We start from the raw sequence: 15,528 nt of genomic DNA, 5'->3' as shown, positions 1-15,528 counted from the left end.
ACCCAATGTACAGGGTACCTATTCAGAGCAGAGGAAGTACCCAGAACTGATGAAATAGGTCATAGTCCAGGTTGTAAAATCAAAGTTAGCTGGTGTTTCGGACGCACATCTGTATTGGCAAAGACAATATTCTGCCTGATGTACAGTAAGTTTGAAACCATTATTTTAAGGTAAAAGGAACTTACTAGAACTTACTTGAGCTATTTAGCTACAGTAAATTCCAGCAGGCTTGATTTAACCACCGACAGCAGCGCTGTTGCCTGAATATTCTGTCTAAGTTGACAAAATACTTTCACCTTTTGTGTATGAGTTTGAAACAAAAATGAAACTGATGCACACTGCCATTTCCCTTTATTTTTTTTTTTTTTTTTTTTTTATCAAGTCAAGGGTCAGCAAGATCAGCAAGACACACAAAAGGCAATCAGGGAGTATTTTGATTCATCATCTAGGCTCACTTTGTGCAAGAGGCTTCCTATTGCCTATTTCCTATTTAATTGTTTCACTGGAACAAGTAATTAAGTCTTCATGGCAAAATGGCACCTTACTGCATTTATTTCCACACTGCTACTTTAACATGTACAACCTTATGTGTATAAGGTATTAGACACCTTAATTTCCTTCTGGATAAATAAAGTCTATCTATCTATCTAGCTATCTATCTGTCTATCTGTCTATCAATACAACTCCATGACCCTGAGCAATAAAAGTAATTTCCCCCTTTATATATAAACATGTTACACCTTGTAATGAGTTCCCTTTTACTGTGAAACTGCAAAGGTGACATTATAGAATTAATATGGTTACACTCTAAAAAAGTGAAAAAGAAATAAAGGAAATCAATTAAATTAAATTAAATTAAAAAATTGTTTGCCAATGTGAACTCTGCACCTCTCCATAATATTACATGAAATAAAAGACAATGTTTCGTAACCAAAGGGATATTATTTACTAGCCTGGGTATACCCATGTTGCCTTGCATGCAATTTCATTCCCGCTGCTAGGCTCGACTTTTGCCTGTATCTTAACCTATCACATGTACCAGTTCCAGCTCAGATGAACTCCCACTCCAATCCTGGTGCTCAGGGAAGTTAACACTCATGTAATCTGGTCTTGAATCTGTGAAAGAAAGCCCATGTGTTATTTGGAATTGCTCAATACAGATCTTTGCAACGGCATAAACAAATATGTGCGTTCCTCCTAAGACATTTCCAGTAGAACAGAAAGCAATATTGAGCTAATGTTAACTCGGAGACAAAGAACAATTTAAAACAGCATTGTGACGGAACTGCTATGAGTCTCGTCGATTTGTTTGGGGCTTGGCCACAGAGTCAGAGGGACAACGCAGATAAGATGAAAAATAATTCAATTTAATTGTAGGGCTTACCAAGTCAAAGTAAGCAAATCCGGGTGACAAAAAGGAAAAGTAATTTACGACAAAAAATAGAAAAATAGCAATGTAAATATGTAATAGCAAAAACTAGTTCTCAGAGTCACTAGGCCTATAGTCAAACACACGAGACAAGACTAGACTAGCACTGACAATGACTAACAAAGAGGTGAACATATACACAGGTGACCAGCACCATTCTTAATTACAGGTGAACACAAAATAAACAATTAACACATAATTCACAAGACAGACTCCGAGTCAAAATAATAATATTTCTCCATAAACTAATAACCAATTCAAATAAACATAACATAATAAACACATTCAAATAGGTAGTTACAGGGACAAATACACAAAGCAACTTGATCAGGATTGCCCTGCTCCCCCCCTTCCGCGCTACCCACATGAACGTGGCCAATTCCCCCGGAACACAATAAACAGTCCATTGTTCCCCGGCGGCACCCCTTTACTGTCGGACAGTCAGAAGTCGGAGAATGCAGCAGCCGCCGGTAACCAAACATGCAAACACTTTACACAAAAGTTTGTGCACCAACTTTGTATAAATAAAATGCATAGTTTTACTAATCTTATCTAGTCCATATATTTTGACATGAGTGACATTGATGAGAACGTTGAGTTTGTTCGTGTGCGTGCGTATGAAAGAAGTTCGTGCATTTGTTTGTGTGTGCATGTGTATGAAAGGAGTTCGTGCATTGTTTGTGTATGCGTGCGGGTGTATCCAATAGTTCGTACATGACATAAATCCATAGTCTGTGCCGACCAGGCGATAGATATGTGCGGTCACACTCGGGACCGTCACACACCCCCCCTCCTCAGGTCTCAAGCCGGCAGGCGGGAGAGGAAATCAGCAGTGACATTATCCCGTCCCGGAACATGGCTGATGGTAAAGCGGTAGGGCTGCATGGATAGGTACCAGCGTGTAATCCGTGCGTTGGAGTCTCGCATGCGGTCCATCCATTGTAGAGGCCGATGATCTGTCTCAAGGAGGAACTCACGGCCCAAGAGGTAGTACCTAAAGGCGTCAAGGGCCCACTTCACCGCCAGGCACTCCTTCTCGACCGTAGAGTATCGCACCTCCCTGGGATAGAGTTTCCGGCTGATGTAAGCCACCGGATGCCGATGTTCAGGTTCTCCTTGGAGGAGCACTGCACCTATGCCTGTATCCGAAGCATCAGTCTGCAACACAAAACTCTGTTCAAAGTTAGGACAGTATAGTACAGGTTCATTACACAGGGCGTTCTGGATGTCTTGGAAGGCCTTCCCGGCCTCCTCAGACCACTGGACATGGACAGGATCGCTCTTCCGTGTCAGGTCTGTAAGAGCAGCTGCCCTGACCGAGAAATTAGGTACAAATCTTCGGTACCACCCAGCCATACCTAAAAAAGATCGCACCTGCGTTTTCGTCTTGGGGAAGGGGCACTGGCGAAGGGCATCCAGCTTTTGTACCTGGGGCTTGATTACTCCCCCACCGATCACATACCCCAGATACGCCGTTTCCTTCCTGGCGATGGCACACTTGGTTGGATTGATGGTCAGGCCAGCCGCCTTGATCCGCTGCAGCACATCGCCCAGATGTTTTAGATGCTCGTCCCACGTTTTACTGTAAACTATGACATCATCCAAATATGCTGCCGCAAAGCCATTGGTTCCAGCCAGCACCTTGTCCATCAATCTCTGGAACGATGCTGGGGCCCCATGTAAGCCAAATGGCATTACAGCGAAGTGGAAAAGACCCCAGGGGGTCCGGAAGGCTGTTAGCTCCCTGGCAGAATCGCTAAGAGGGACCTGCCAGTAGCCCTTTGCCAGATCTAAAGTAGTCAGCCATCTTGCGGAGCCTAGACAGTCAATGATATTGTCAATTCTTGGTGTCGGGTATGAATCAAACTTTGAAACGGAATTCAAATACCTGAAATCAACGCAGAAGCGTAGACTCCCATCTTTCTTGGGCACCAATACAACCGGGCTGCACCATTCACTTGTAGACGGCTCAATGATGCCCATTGTCAACATCTGGTCGACCTCCTCCTTCAATGCCACCAGGAGACGCTCCGGGATGCGGTAGCTCATGCGACGGGGAACGGCCCCATCACACAACGTTATGTGGTGCTCTACCAGTCTGGTGTATCCTGGCTTCTCACTGAACAAGGCTGAGCTGCTGAGAGGATGGATGTCAGCTAACTGGGCAGGAGAAAGATGGTTAAGGTCAAGGGCGCCCTCCGATGGTACAGGTAGGTACTGCTCCTCCACCTCTTCCTCATCCTTCACATGCCGGATCATGAACACCTCAGCGCTCTCCCCTGGTCGCTCTCGCCACTCTTTCAGGAGATTGATGTGCAGCACTCGCCTGGAACCTTTCTTCCCCTCCTTGACGACCTCATACGTGGTAGATCCAAGCTTACGAGTCACCTGGTATGGTCCCTGCCACTTTGCCAGCAATTTGCTGGTATCGCTGGGCAGCATCACCAAGACCTTGTCTCCTTCTTGAAAGCTTCTGGCTTTGGCTCTTTGGTCGTAGTAGGTCCTCTGGCGTTGTTGTGCCTGTTCCAGATTCTGTTGGGCGAGCTGTGCCATACTCTTCAAGCTCTTCCTCATCTGCAAGACATAGGCGAGTGTGCTCTGGGACTGTGGAGCCTCCTCATCGCTCATCCAGGCTTCCTTCAGCAGGGACAGGGGTCCTCGTACGTCCCGGCCATACAATAATTCAAAAGGAGAGAACCCGGTCGAAGCTTGCGGGACCTCACGATAGGCAAAGAGAAGGTAGGGGATCCAGTTATCCCAGTCAGCACCAGATTCACTCACGAACTTGCGCAACATCTGTTTGAGGGTCTGGTTGAACCGCTCAGTCAAACCGTCGGTCTGTGGATGATAAGGTGTAGTCCGTATGCCCCTTATCCCTAACAGTGTATAGACCTGCTTAAGGAGCTTTGACATAAAATTAGTTCCCTGGTCTGTGATTATGGCCCTAGGGAAACCCACTCTGGAGAACAGCTGAATGAGACAGGTGGCCACCGTTCTAGCCTTCACTGCCTTCAAAGCAAATACCTCTGGGTACCTAGTGGCATAATCAGTGATCACCAACATATAGCGGTTTCCAGCTTTGCTACGCTCAAGGGGTCCTACCACATCCATACCTAGTTGATCAAAGGGTGTTCCGACTATGGGCATAGGCTCTAAGGGAACCTTAGGGGGACATCTGCTAGAGGTTTTCTGGCATTCTGGACATACCCTACAGAACTCAGCAATGTCTTTGCTCATATTCGGCCAATAAAAATGGCGACTAACACGGTCACTGGTCTTTTGTCTGCCTAAATGACCTGCCCAGGGGATAGAATGGCTTAACTCCAGGACTACTCCTCTGACTTTCTGAGGGGCTACTATCCTTGCCTCTGATCCACCCCCTTTATATAACACCCCCTTCCTGAGGTAAAACCCATGTCCTGCCTCCCCACTATCATCACCCCCACACTGTGCCCTCTCCTGAGCTTGCTGGTATAATGGCCCAATGTGTGGATCCTGCTGCTGCAGCATACTAATATCTTGGGGTATCTCTAAAGGCACCTCCACCTGTTCTGGTGACAACTCTTCTTGACACTGAGACGCCCCATACTGGAACTTTTCCTTTCTTCTCTGACTCTTAGCTTTCCTACCCTTCCCTGGCAGGGCCTCAATGTCAGCATTATAGAAAGGCAGGGCAGAGACTGGACTGGACTCAACTTCACTATTTGTAGCCATGGCTCGTGTTACAACCATGTTACAATCATTCCTAGCAGTCACCAGATCAAACAGAGTGGGAAAATCTTGGCCCAAAATCATTGGATAAGGCAAACTATCCACCACCCCAACCTCTAACAGATAAGTCTGCCCTAATACCTGCACATGTACACTAGCAGTTGGGTACGACCTTTCCTCCCCATGGACACACCGCAGCTGCGTCAGCACTGAATAGTTCCTAAGATTGGGTGGCACTAACTCTGAGGAGGCTAAAGACTGCATGCTTCCCGTATCTAACAGTGCACTAACCTCCCGCCCATTTACTTCTACAGCATGACAGTGGAGCGCTACCAGGTTCTTGGGAGAGCTGGCCCTAGGTACTGTGCATATGTTAGCTTGATTGGCTGGGTTGTTAGGACATTTTGGCTTTATATGGCCCTCCTGCCCACACTGATAACAGACTGGAACTCTGGGGCCACTAGACTTAAAACCAGGGCTCTGTTTGGACGGACCACCCCTATCACTCACAGACTTACCCTCACTGCTGGTCTTGGGTGGTGGAGGCTGCCAGGGAGGCCGGTTGGTTTCTCTGTTTCCTCTCCAGTGGGTGTATGTCCAGGGTTGGCCTTTACGCCGGGCCGCCACGAAGATGTCAGCCATCTTGGCTGCCTCCGCGGCAGAATCGGGGTCACGGTCCTTTATCCACACCTGGAGGTCAGGGGACAGCATTCGAAGGAACTGTTCCAGTATGATTACCTCTGCGATCTCCTCCTTGGAGTGCTGTTGGGGCTGTACCCATCTGTGGTACAGGTCTCGCAGCCGGACATACAATTCCTTCGGTGTCTCTTCCTCACGCACATTGGAACTCCGAAACTGCATCCGGTAGCTTTCCTGGTTGATGTCATACTTCTCTAGAATGGCCACCTTCACTTTATCATAATTGAGTGAATCCTCTTGGTCCATATTAACATAAGCAGCCCTAGCCTTGCCCGACAGGAGGGACACTAACCTTACTGCCCAGTCGGCTGTTGGCCACCGACACGCCATGGCTATCCTCTCAAACGTTACCAGATAGTGTTCAATGTCATCTGTGTCTTTCAAACATTGCATTCGAGGTTCCTTTTCTATCTGGCTTCTGACTTGACTACTTGCCCGGAGTGGTGCGGGATGGCCGTTCATGGCTGAGGACCTGGCTTGGAGCTCCGGACGGCTGTTCAGAGCAGGCTCTCCAGGATCTGGTGACGTCCTCTCGTGCACTTCCCGCTGCAGGAGACTGAACTGATGTTGCAGGGTCTTCCACCGATTCTCCTGTCGTGTAGCCTCTTGGTCCATAAGGGTGTCTCGGGCCTGTTGTTGGGCCATGTGGCTTCGGAACATATCCCGAAGTTCCTGCATCGACGCGTCTTCGGACACACTGGCTAATTCCGGCTCATCACCATCCTCGTCTTCTCTCCCGCTGGGGCCCGCCTTCTGCTGCACCGCGTGCACCTTCTTGGGTCCCATGGCACAAAAGTAGTCCACCAGAGGTGTATGGAAAAACAGCTCCAAAATGTAGGAAAAAGCCTCCAAAAATAGCCCAAAAAGGGACAGGGAAAAAAAAAAAAAAAAATCTGCTGCCCTCTATTGGCCAATCCCACCGCTGCCACCAGTTGTGACGGAACTGCTATGAGTCTCGTCGATTTGTTTGGGGCTTGGCCACAGAGTCAGAGGGACAACGCAGATAAGATGAAAAATAATTCAATTTAATTGTAGGGCTTACCAAGTCAAAGTAAGCAAATCCGGGTGACAAAAAGGAAAAGTAATTTACGACAAAAAATAGAAAAATAGCAATGTAAATATGTAATAGCAAAAACTAGTTCTCAGAGTCACTAGGCCTATAGTCAAACACACGAGACAAGACTAGACTAGCACTGACAATGACTAACAAAGAGGTGAACATATACACAGGTGACCAGCACCATTCTTAATTACAGGTGAACACAAAATAAACAATTAACACATAATTCACAAGACAGACTCCGAGTCAAAATAATAATATTTCTCCATAAACTAATAACCAATTCAAATAAACATAACATAATAAACACATTCAAATAGGTAGTTACAGGGACAAATACACAAAGCAACTTGATCAGGATTGCCCTGCTCCCCCCCTTCCGCGCTACCCACATGAACGTGGCCAATTCCCCCGGAACACAATAAACAGTCCATTGTTCCCCGGCGGCACCCCTTTACTGTCGGACAGTCAGAAGTCGGAGAATGCAGCAGCCGCCGGTAACCAAACATGCAAACACTTTACACAAAAGTTTGTGCACCAACTTTGTATAAATAAAATGCATAGTTTTACTAATCTTATCTAGTCCATATATTTTGACATGAGTGACATTGATGAGAACGTTGAGTTTGTTCGTGTGCGTGCGTATGAAAGAAGTTCGTGCATTTGTTTGTGTGTGCATGTGTATGAAAGGAGTTCGTGCATTGTTTGTGTATGCGTGCGGGTGTATCCAATAGTTCGTACATGACATAAATCCATAGTCTGTGCCGACCAGGCGATAGATATGTGCGGTCACACTCGGGACCGTCACAAGCATTAAAGTTAACGTCTAATTAATTTAAATGTCAACGTATCAGCGTTGTTTTTTAACATTTCACCCAGAAATTCTCTAGGAGCAGATGGGAGTCTATACGATTGGTAATCATATCTTTGTGTACATACTGTCATGGAAAATGAATTATAAATGTAGGTCTCAATGTAAATGAATGATAAATGTAGGTCCAAATGTCCAAATGAATTATTTACACATACAGTATAGTCCAGCATGTTTTACAGTGAAATGAGTAAGTGAATAAGGACCTCACCGATTACCACGCCAAGACCATTGACAGAGATGGTATAATTGTGGTCATAACCACAATTATTCACAACTCGTCCAAATGAAGACTGAGGAGCTGGAGCAGCTGAAAAAGCTCCTGTACCAAACCCCCCGAAACCAAATGTTGATGTCGGATATGCACGACAAGTCTTGGAGATGCTCCCAGGAATCTTCAATCTGACTGTGTCCATGGCCATGAAACCTGTGACTATAAACAAGCAGAGATGATACTGTATATGTCAAAAATGTCTGGTTACAACTCTCACCTACTACTTAGGTAATTCTCACGCCTCACCTGTTCCTGCAGTTACACACAGTTAAAACATGTAATTTGCTAAGCACAATATCTATTCAGATTCTCAGACCTTGCCTATGTGCTTTGTTGTCTGTTTTGGTTTTTTATGTTTTGTTTAGCATGTGTTTTTTACAACTCTGTTTGTGCCTGGTGCTCTTCGATCTTCTGCTCTGTGCAGGCGCTGCGTGCCCCTGATGTGAGCGTTGGCCTGCTCCTATACTGTCGCTCTGCTGAACCTGCTAAATGGTGTTTGCAGCTGCGCCTGACTTCCACTATGTCTGTGCGGTATGAAGGTATATTTGGTGCAAAGGTCACGAACACATTTAACTGCTGATTTCGCATTCGCACACTAAAGTCACAAATGTGCAACCGTAAATTTTAAGTTGTACATATTTTTTTCATACTTTGTTAACACAAAATAGGGCTACGGGTTCACAAATTCGTTTTACAGGTTCACACATCCGTTTTACAGATACACGACTCCTAACCTGTGCATCTCAACGTCCTGGCCTCATGCCTTCGAGACTTTTGCCCCATTTACACTGCAACGATTGGGGCAAAACACATTTGCACATCCGTGTTTCATAATCTGAGAACATGCACAACATTTGTGCATTTGTAAACCCAAATGTGAACTACCCGTAATTTTCCGACTATTAGCCGCGGCTTATGCATTGATTTCGCTAAATTTCTTCAGCTATGAGGTTAATACAGGGGGGCAGTTAATATGGTGTTAATATGGTTTTGTTTCTTTTAACTTGGATAAAACACTGTCCTGCGGCTTATACACAATGCGGCTTATATGCGGGAAATTACTGTAATGCAACAGAAGTTGTGCATCTGTGAAATATTGTCTCATTCATAAAATTCTATAGATCGCTGTGATCATCGAGCATTTTCTTGCACGACTGCAAGTCAATTGATACAAGTGCTCGAATCTCCTTTGTCCTCATTTGTGACTTCAGTGTGCGAATGCGAAATCTGCAGTTAAATGTGCTCGTGACTTTTGCACCAAATATACCTTCATAGTGCGGAGACTATCTGTGCCTCCTATACTGATCTGTTCCTTTTGCTTTTCTTTACGTAAAACATGACCACTTCGCTCTGTGTCGTGCTGCCTCGCCCTGGACATCTGGACTGTTTTTGGACTGTGGATTTCCTTCATGCCTCCATGAAAGGACTAAATGAAATTCGAATCAGCTCTCTCTTGTCTCTCAGTCCTGGTTTGCCTCTGGTCTCATTGGCCTGTAACATCATTAAAAAAAAACTTACCTTTAAATATTGCATGGTGGAATTCTTTTGTTTTCTCTCTCAGAGATGGAGACACTGATTTCATCACTTCATGGAAGGAGAACTGGGATTTAAACGTGACCTTGGGAAGGGTCTCAGCCATAGACAAGGAAGGGAAGTGGGACTGGAAACTCTACAGGGGAACAAAGGCACAGATCATAGACCATGTGAACTCTTGATGAAGGAAGCGCTCTCTAGACCCACACTGTCCTAGACTGGGGCCCTGTTTACACAACAACGCTTGCGTTTTTCTTTTTACCGCTTTCACAACTTTAACAATACAGGTTAAAAAAAACCTTGCGTTTACACACAAAGGTGAAATGCAAAGTTGGCCAGAAGAAACACGCCTGTGGTTGGCTATGCAAATGCCTTTCCTCGTCAATGAGCGCGCTTAATTAACCTAAAACCTAAATAGCAATGTATGTCAATCACACTCTACATCGTAAAGTATATGTTGCACAACCATTGAGAGCTAATGCACAGTATTGCTTTTCAGTTTCGGTCTTGTAATGTAGTTGTATATATGGCCCCCTAGAATAATATCTAATGTCTATCAGAACTGGCCCGCCGGTATTTCGCAGGCACTGTTAATATACTGTAGGCTGACATTCGCCTTACATTATTTACTGAAAAGTAAAGGAGGCCAGCGTGCCAGTAGCTATTGTGGTATCAGACACTACATATTATCTAGGGTATTTTATTTTCTTAGGCTGCGCAAAGCACAAGGCAGTCTGTGGGGCAGTCCTGGATATTGTTGTGCATTTTGATTACAGTATGTGTTCTTCTAGCAGGGGGAAGTGGTGGATTTAAAAGTAGCCTAGACTATTTGGCGCAGGTTATTGTTAATGCGCTGTCGCTGGTCGTCGAGATCATGCAGAATTGTTAACATTTGTTCCAGCATTGTCAACAAAAGCAGCAGTGCAGCACACACACGACTCTGTGATCCAGCATTGTTGTCAAAGACCTGTCAAAGGTCTAGTCAGGTGAGGTCAAGTGCGGGGGCTGGGCTAGAGGTTCGAGGTGGGGCTATGTCGTCATAAAAACGCCAGATCTGCATTTACACGGCAAAATGAGTTTTGAGTTGTCAAAAACTTTGGAAGCCGTTTTCAAAAACGATAATTTTCAGCCTCCGAAACTTCGGCGTCGTGTAAACGCAAGGCGTAACCGATGAAAAAAAAAACACAGTTTTCAAAAAAACTTTGTCCTGCAAACAGGGCTTGGGTAAACCCAGCCCGATCTGCCGGCGATTGGATTTCACCCTGCAGCTCAGGCTGGAAACCTGAAGGTTAATCTCTCCTGCTTACTTTCCACATTTATGGGCACCAGACAAAAACGGGCTTATCCTCCAAACGCACCTAGATCGTTGGTCTGATTGAAGGACTAAGTGTACAGAGTCATTTGACTATGTCTATTGATCTCGCCTCTTGTGCAAGAAATACAGTGCCGACTCCCCAGACTAATGTTCAATCTCAAAGCTTGGTCTGGTGATAGCCAGGCTACCACTGTCCCTTAATTTGTGTAAGAATAAGAGCCATGGGCGTAGATTTGGTGACCTAAGGACATGTCCACACCAATATCAAATGACGACTGAAATATCTATATCCTCACCAATATTCAGGTTGAAACCAGAAAAAAATGCCTCATGCAGTAGGTACATAAAGAGTTAAACAATTTCCCACTTCGGTATTGCCTCACAAAATACGTCTTTGGTCTGTTTTTTGATTGGCTAAGCTCCCTGTATATGCTCTCGATTCAAAGTTTTTGGCTCACTTATGGCTGTCGATTAGAGAATGTCGGGCAAGAAAAGAAAAGTGGAGGACATCAGAAGGTATTTCAAGAAACAAAGTGTAAGTCATAAAATTATGCTCATGGAGTTACATGGACGTTGAAATTAACCAAACGTTGGGCGGTGTCCCCACCAAAACTCAGACCAAACCTCAGCCCTTGATAAGAGCCATGTGTTAGAGTTAGATAAAAGTGCAAGAGTCTGCATAGGACAACATACATGTATTGCAGAAAGCAAGTCTGGCAAGTAATTAGTCTCCATAAATTAACCAAAGACCGGTTGAGTTACCTGAATGAAATCAATGGGGTCCTCTATTGGCTGAAGTTTCTCCATGTCAGCATCTCTGCTCTTCAGTATATAGATCTCCAGCTCCAGCTGCTCCAGGAGTCCTTCAGCTCGACTCACCTCTGCCCTCTCCTGAGCTCTGATCGACTCGGTCACCTCAGAGCGCTTCTGCTCCATGAAGCTGATGAGCTCAGTGAAGGTGTGATCAGTGTACATAACAGCTTCCTGCACAGAGACCTGACGGGAGATGGGGAGGCTCATTTCATGGCATCTGAATTTCAACTACTGTAGTTCATATTCTAAATATTATGTTCTAAATTCTATAATTTTTCATAGTTTGGCTGGTCCTGCGACTTATAGTCAGGTGTGACTTATCCACACACACACACACAGAATAGAATAGAATAGAATAGAATATATCCTTTTTTGATCCCTTGAGGGAAATTCAGTCTCTGCATTTAACTCAACATTATCATCTACAGCCGCAAGAGGGCGCTCTAGGCTTGTTGAATGAGATCGGGAGCTTGGTGAACTTGCGACAGGTCATTTTCTCGTGGGCCTACTTCAGCCCAAAAATTAAAACTATTAAATATTGTCATGTAAATGCACAAGTTCTGCGCACTGTCAGTCAGAGATTAGGGCCTGCACTCTAAAACACGCGTGCATAGTCTCCTAAATATTCCTCACCTTTTATCTAGACAAGCATGAAATCATTTGAAAACAAAACTCACAGCCATGGGTTATTTTGAAAATGATGACTTTCTCTTAAGCATTGTCCTAACCGTTAAACAAGGCAGATATGACAAGGGATTTCAACAATATTTACAGATACTGTACACTGTAACACCATGTCCTAATAAGATCTGGGCGAGTGACTGTCTTGTACATCCGTCTACACTAAATCCACTAAATACTGTATGCCATTCAAATAGCAGAGAAACGCAAGCGACAGGAAAAAAATAGAAACGGAGCGTTCAACAGTTCTCTCAAAATGTGGCGTTGCATCGTGCTGCCCACTCGCGTTGATGCAGTCGGGATAGTCCAATTGAGAACAATGCAATTAAACGGATTTTATGGTCAAAAATTCCCATAAACACACTCCTTGAATTTCCCCTTGGGGATCAATATCAAGTATCAATCTATCTATCTATCTATCTATGTATCACTCCTAAACCTGGTGGAAAGCCTTCCCAGAAGAGTTGAAGCTGTTATAGCTGCAAAGGGTGGACCAACATCATATTAAACCTTATGGATTAAGAATGGGATGTGACTGAAGTTCATATGAGTCAAGGCAGGTGAGCAAATACTGTTGGAATACTGTTTATAGCCTCTGTCTGTTCTTGGTCTTGGATTTTGTGAAATTCATTTCTAAATAAATTAGACTTATAGTCCAGTGCGACTTATATATGTTTTGTCTTTTTTCTCTTCATGAGGCATTTCTAGACTGATGCGACTTATAGCCTACTTTGGTATGATTATTGTCCGGAAAATACAGCATCATGTATGCATCTATGACATATTAGCTGTGTTCAAAATACTCACTCGTTCACTATATTGACACACTCTTGCTGTGTACAGAATTCTCGTAGAGGTCATACAGGACACACACACACACACACACACACACACACACACACACACACACACACACACACACACACACACACACACACACACACACACACACACACACACAGCATAACTACACAGACAAAAGAGCCATATTCACATATGCCTACTACATGCACACAAACAAAACAACACGTGTTACAAATACGTTGTTTACAGCAGCCATGTTTATCAGTCACCTGCAGAGCATTCAGAGCCTGTTTCACCCCCTCCAACTCCTTCTCCTTCTGCTGGATCTGCCTGGGGATGTCTCCCTTCAACTTCACCAGCTGTTTCTGTGGACGCAGGGACATCCCATACCTTTAGAGAACATGTGCACAAAGTACAAAGACAACCATAGGAAAAATACTGACATAAGCTTTGATATTCAGACGCATAGCTATTGGCTGTGCTGTGCTGTGCTGTGCTGTGCTGTGCCGTGCCGTGCCGTGCTGTGATCACTAAACAAAATAAGGCACCACATTGAATGATGGGCTGAAATCTGGAAATAACAAAATGTAGGAATTCCACTTTTCATAAATGAAGTACTGAATAACCACTGATAGCTATACCACAATTTTCCAACTATTAGCCACGGTTTACACATTGGTTTGGCAAAATCTATTAAGCTACTGTATGAGGTCAATATACAACAAAATACTGTATCCACAGCTAACTTGATGTGTTTTCATGCAAACAAAACAGCCTGGGGTCAATTCTCGCCGGAGTTACACTTTAATATGGTATTAATAATATACTGTAGCTTTGTTTTTTTTTTAACTAGCATAAAACACTGTCCTCCTGTGGCTTACACACAATGCAGCTAAAACACAGAAAATTACTGCACAAGACATTAAAATAAATTGAGTACTGAATAACCATAGCTATAGTCTATGCACAACACATTTGCTTGTTGACTTTGTCCACCATTATTGTGTGTGTGTGTGTGTGTGTGTGTGTGAGTGTGAGTGTGAGTGTGTGAGAGAGAGAGAGAGAGAGAGATTGAATAAACCTGTTTCTCAGTCCGTTCTGCAGCAGCTGAGACCGTCTTATGTCCATTGTGGTCATCCATGGAACACAACATACACATTAACTGCTGGTCTGTGCGACAAAACAACTCAATGATCTTGTCGTGCTGAGAGCAGATCCTGTCTTGCAGCTGTGAGGTGGCATTCACCAGCTTGTGCTTGCTTAGACGAGGCACTTCGTAGTGAGGCTGAATATGAGCTTCACAATAGGAAAGCAGACATGTTAGACACGACTTGATGGCTTTATGTTTTGTCCCAGTGCAGAAATCACACTCCACGTCGCCTGGTTTGACGTCAGAGGAAACTGCGACATCAGATCGGAGTTCAGTCTTCTTCAGTTTCTCTAGCATGTCAGCCATCATTGTGTTCCTATAAAGAGCAGGCCTCGGAGTGAAGGTCTCTCTGCACTGGGGGCAGCTGTAAACACCTTTCTGGTCCTCTTGATCCCAGCAGCCTGTAATGCAGTTCAAACAGAAACTGTGTCCACAGGGAATAGTCACCGGGTCCTTCAGTAGATCCAGACATATAGAACAGTTGAACTCATCCTGAAACATTGAAGCACTCGCCATTTCTCCTCAGAAACACACACTTGTGGCTAAGAGCAAAGCTAAATAGGTTTCATTTCACCAGAAGTGGGAGTTGCTTCATCAGTGTGGGCACAAACCTTAAAGGCACAGAGCTAAATAGCAGATGTTTACAGAGAGTAGATACATGTTTTAATTGAATCAGTGAAAGAAACTCAGCATACATCAGTAGGAAAATATACATTTTGGAATTCCTTTGAATATAACAACCATAGTATTGTAACAGTAGAACAATAGTGACAGTAGAACAATAGTGACAGTAGAACAATAGTAACAGTAACAATAGTAACAGTATTTCCATTAATCATCTAGTGTTTCGTTGCTATATGGTGCAAATACATTTTATGTTTGTGATTCTACAGTATGTGGTTGTTTTATCCAAGTCTATTTTGGAAAACGTCATAAAGAGAAAAAAAAACAATTCCGCTGACAGACCATCAAAGCACCTCCATTAAAACAACAAGCAAGCAAACATCCAAATAGTAATGCAAATAGAATTCTGATAACTTCCCATCCATACATTACGCACCCATAGCCAAGACCAAACAGATGTGTTAACTAAGCTCTGGCGAATAGTATGTTTCTTCCTCTAATATGCTTCTGCATAGTCATGAGTAGTGTGGAAGATCTTTTTTTTTTTTTAACTTCCAAAGTAAG

General features: G+C 44.1%; 1 protein-coding gene across 2 annotated transcripts; it reads right to left on the bottom strand.

Annotated features, from left to right (window-relative positions):
• Positions 1–156: 156 nt before the first annotated feature.
• On the bottom strand, positions 157–15,103 carry LOC134078855 (E3 ubiquitin/ISG15 ligase TRIM25-like). Of its 2 annotated transcripts, XM_062535010.1 has the most exons (6): positions 14,272–15,103; positions 13,460–13,555; positions 11,655–11,888; positions 9,563–9,713; positions 7,982–8,203; positions 174–1,116 (listed from the first exon to the last, which is right to left on the bottom strand). In XM_062535010.1, exons 1-6 carry the CDS (start codon positions 14,854–14,856, stop codon positions 1,022–1,024), a joined length of 1,383 nt encoding a protein of 460 aa, XP_062390994.1. In that variant the 5' UTR covers positions 14,857–15,103; the 3' UTR covers positions 174–1,021. The 2 variants fall into 2 exon arrangements, with proteins under 2 accessions (XP_062390995.1, XP_062390994.1); XM_062535011.1 differs by lacking the exon at positions 7,982–8,203 and having other exon boundaries at positions 157–1,116.
• Between the last annotated feature and the right edge of the window lie 425 nt (positions 15,104–15,528).

This window comes from Sardina pilchardus, chromosome 4 (genome assembly GCF_963854185.1).
Source record: "Sardina pilchardus chromosome 4, fSarPil1.1, whole genome shotgun sequence".
NCBI classification, from domain to species: Eukaryota; Metazoa; Chordata; class Actinopteri; order Clupeiformes; family Clupeidae; genus Sardina; species Sardina pilchardus.
Note: the sequence above shows the minus strand (reverse complement) of the source record. Positions and strands in the feature narration are given on the sequence as shown.

Bases quoted from the DNA above. Each gene is read 5' to 3' on its own strand.
- LOC134078855 (XM_062535010.1), bottom strand. From the start codon at position 14,856: ATGGCGAGTGCTTCAATGTTTCAGGATGAGTTCAACTGTTCTATATGT. The intron at 11,889-13,459 runs GTGACTGATAAA...ATCTCCCGTCAG, and splicing joins AGGCTCTGAATGCTCTGCAG to GTCTCTGTGCAGGAAGCTGT. The intron at 8,204-9,562 runs GTAAGTTTTTTT...GCTTGTTTATAG, and splicing joins CCACCATGCAATATTTAAAG to TCACAGGTTTCATGGCCATG.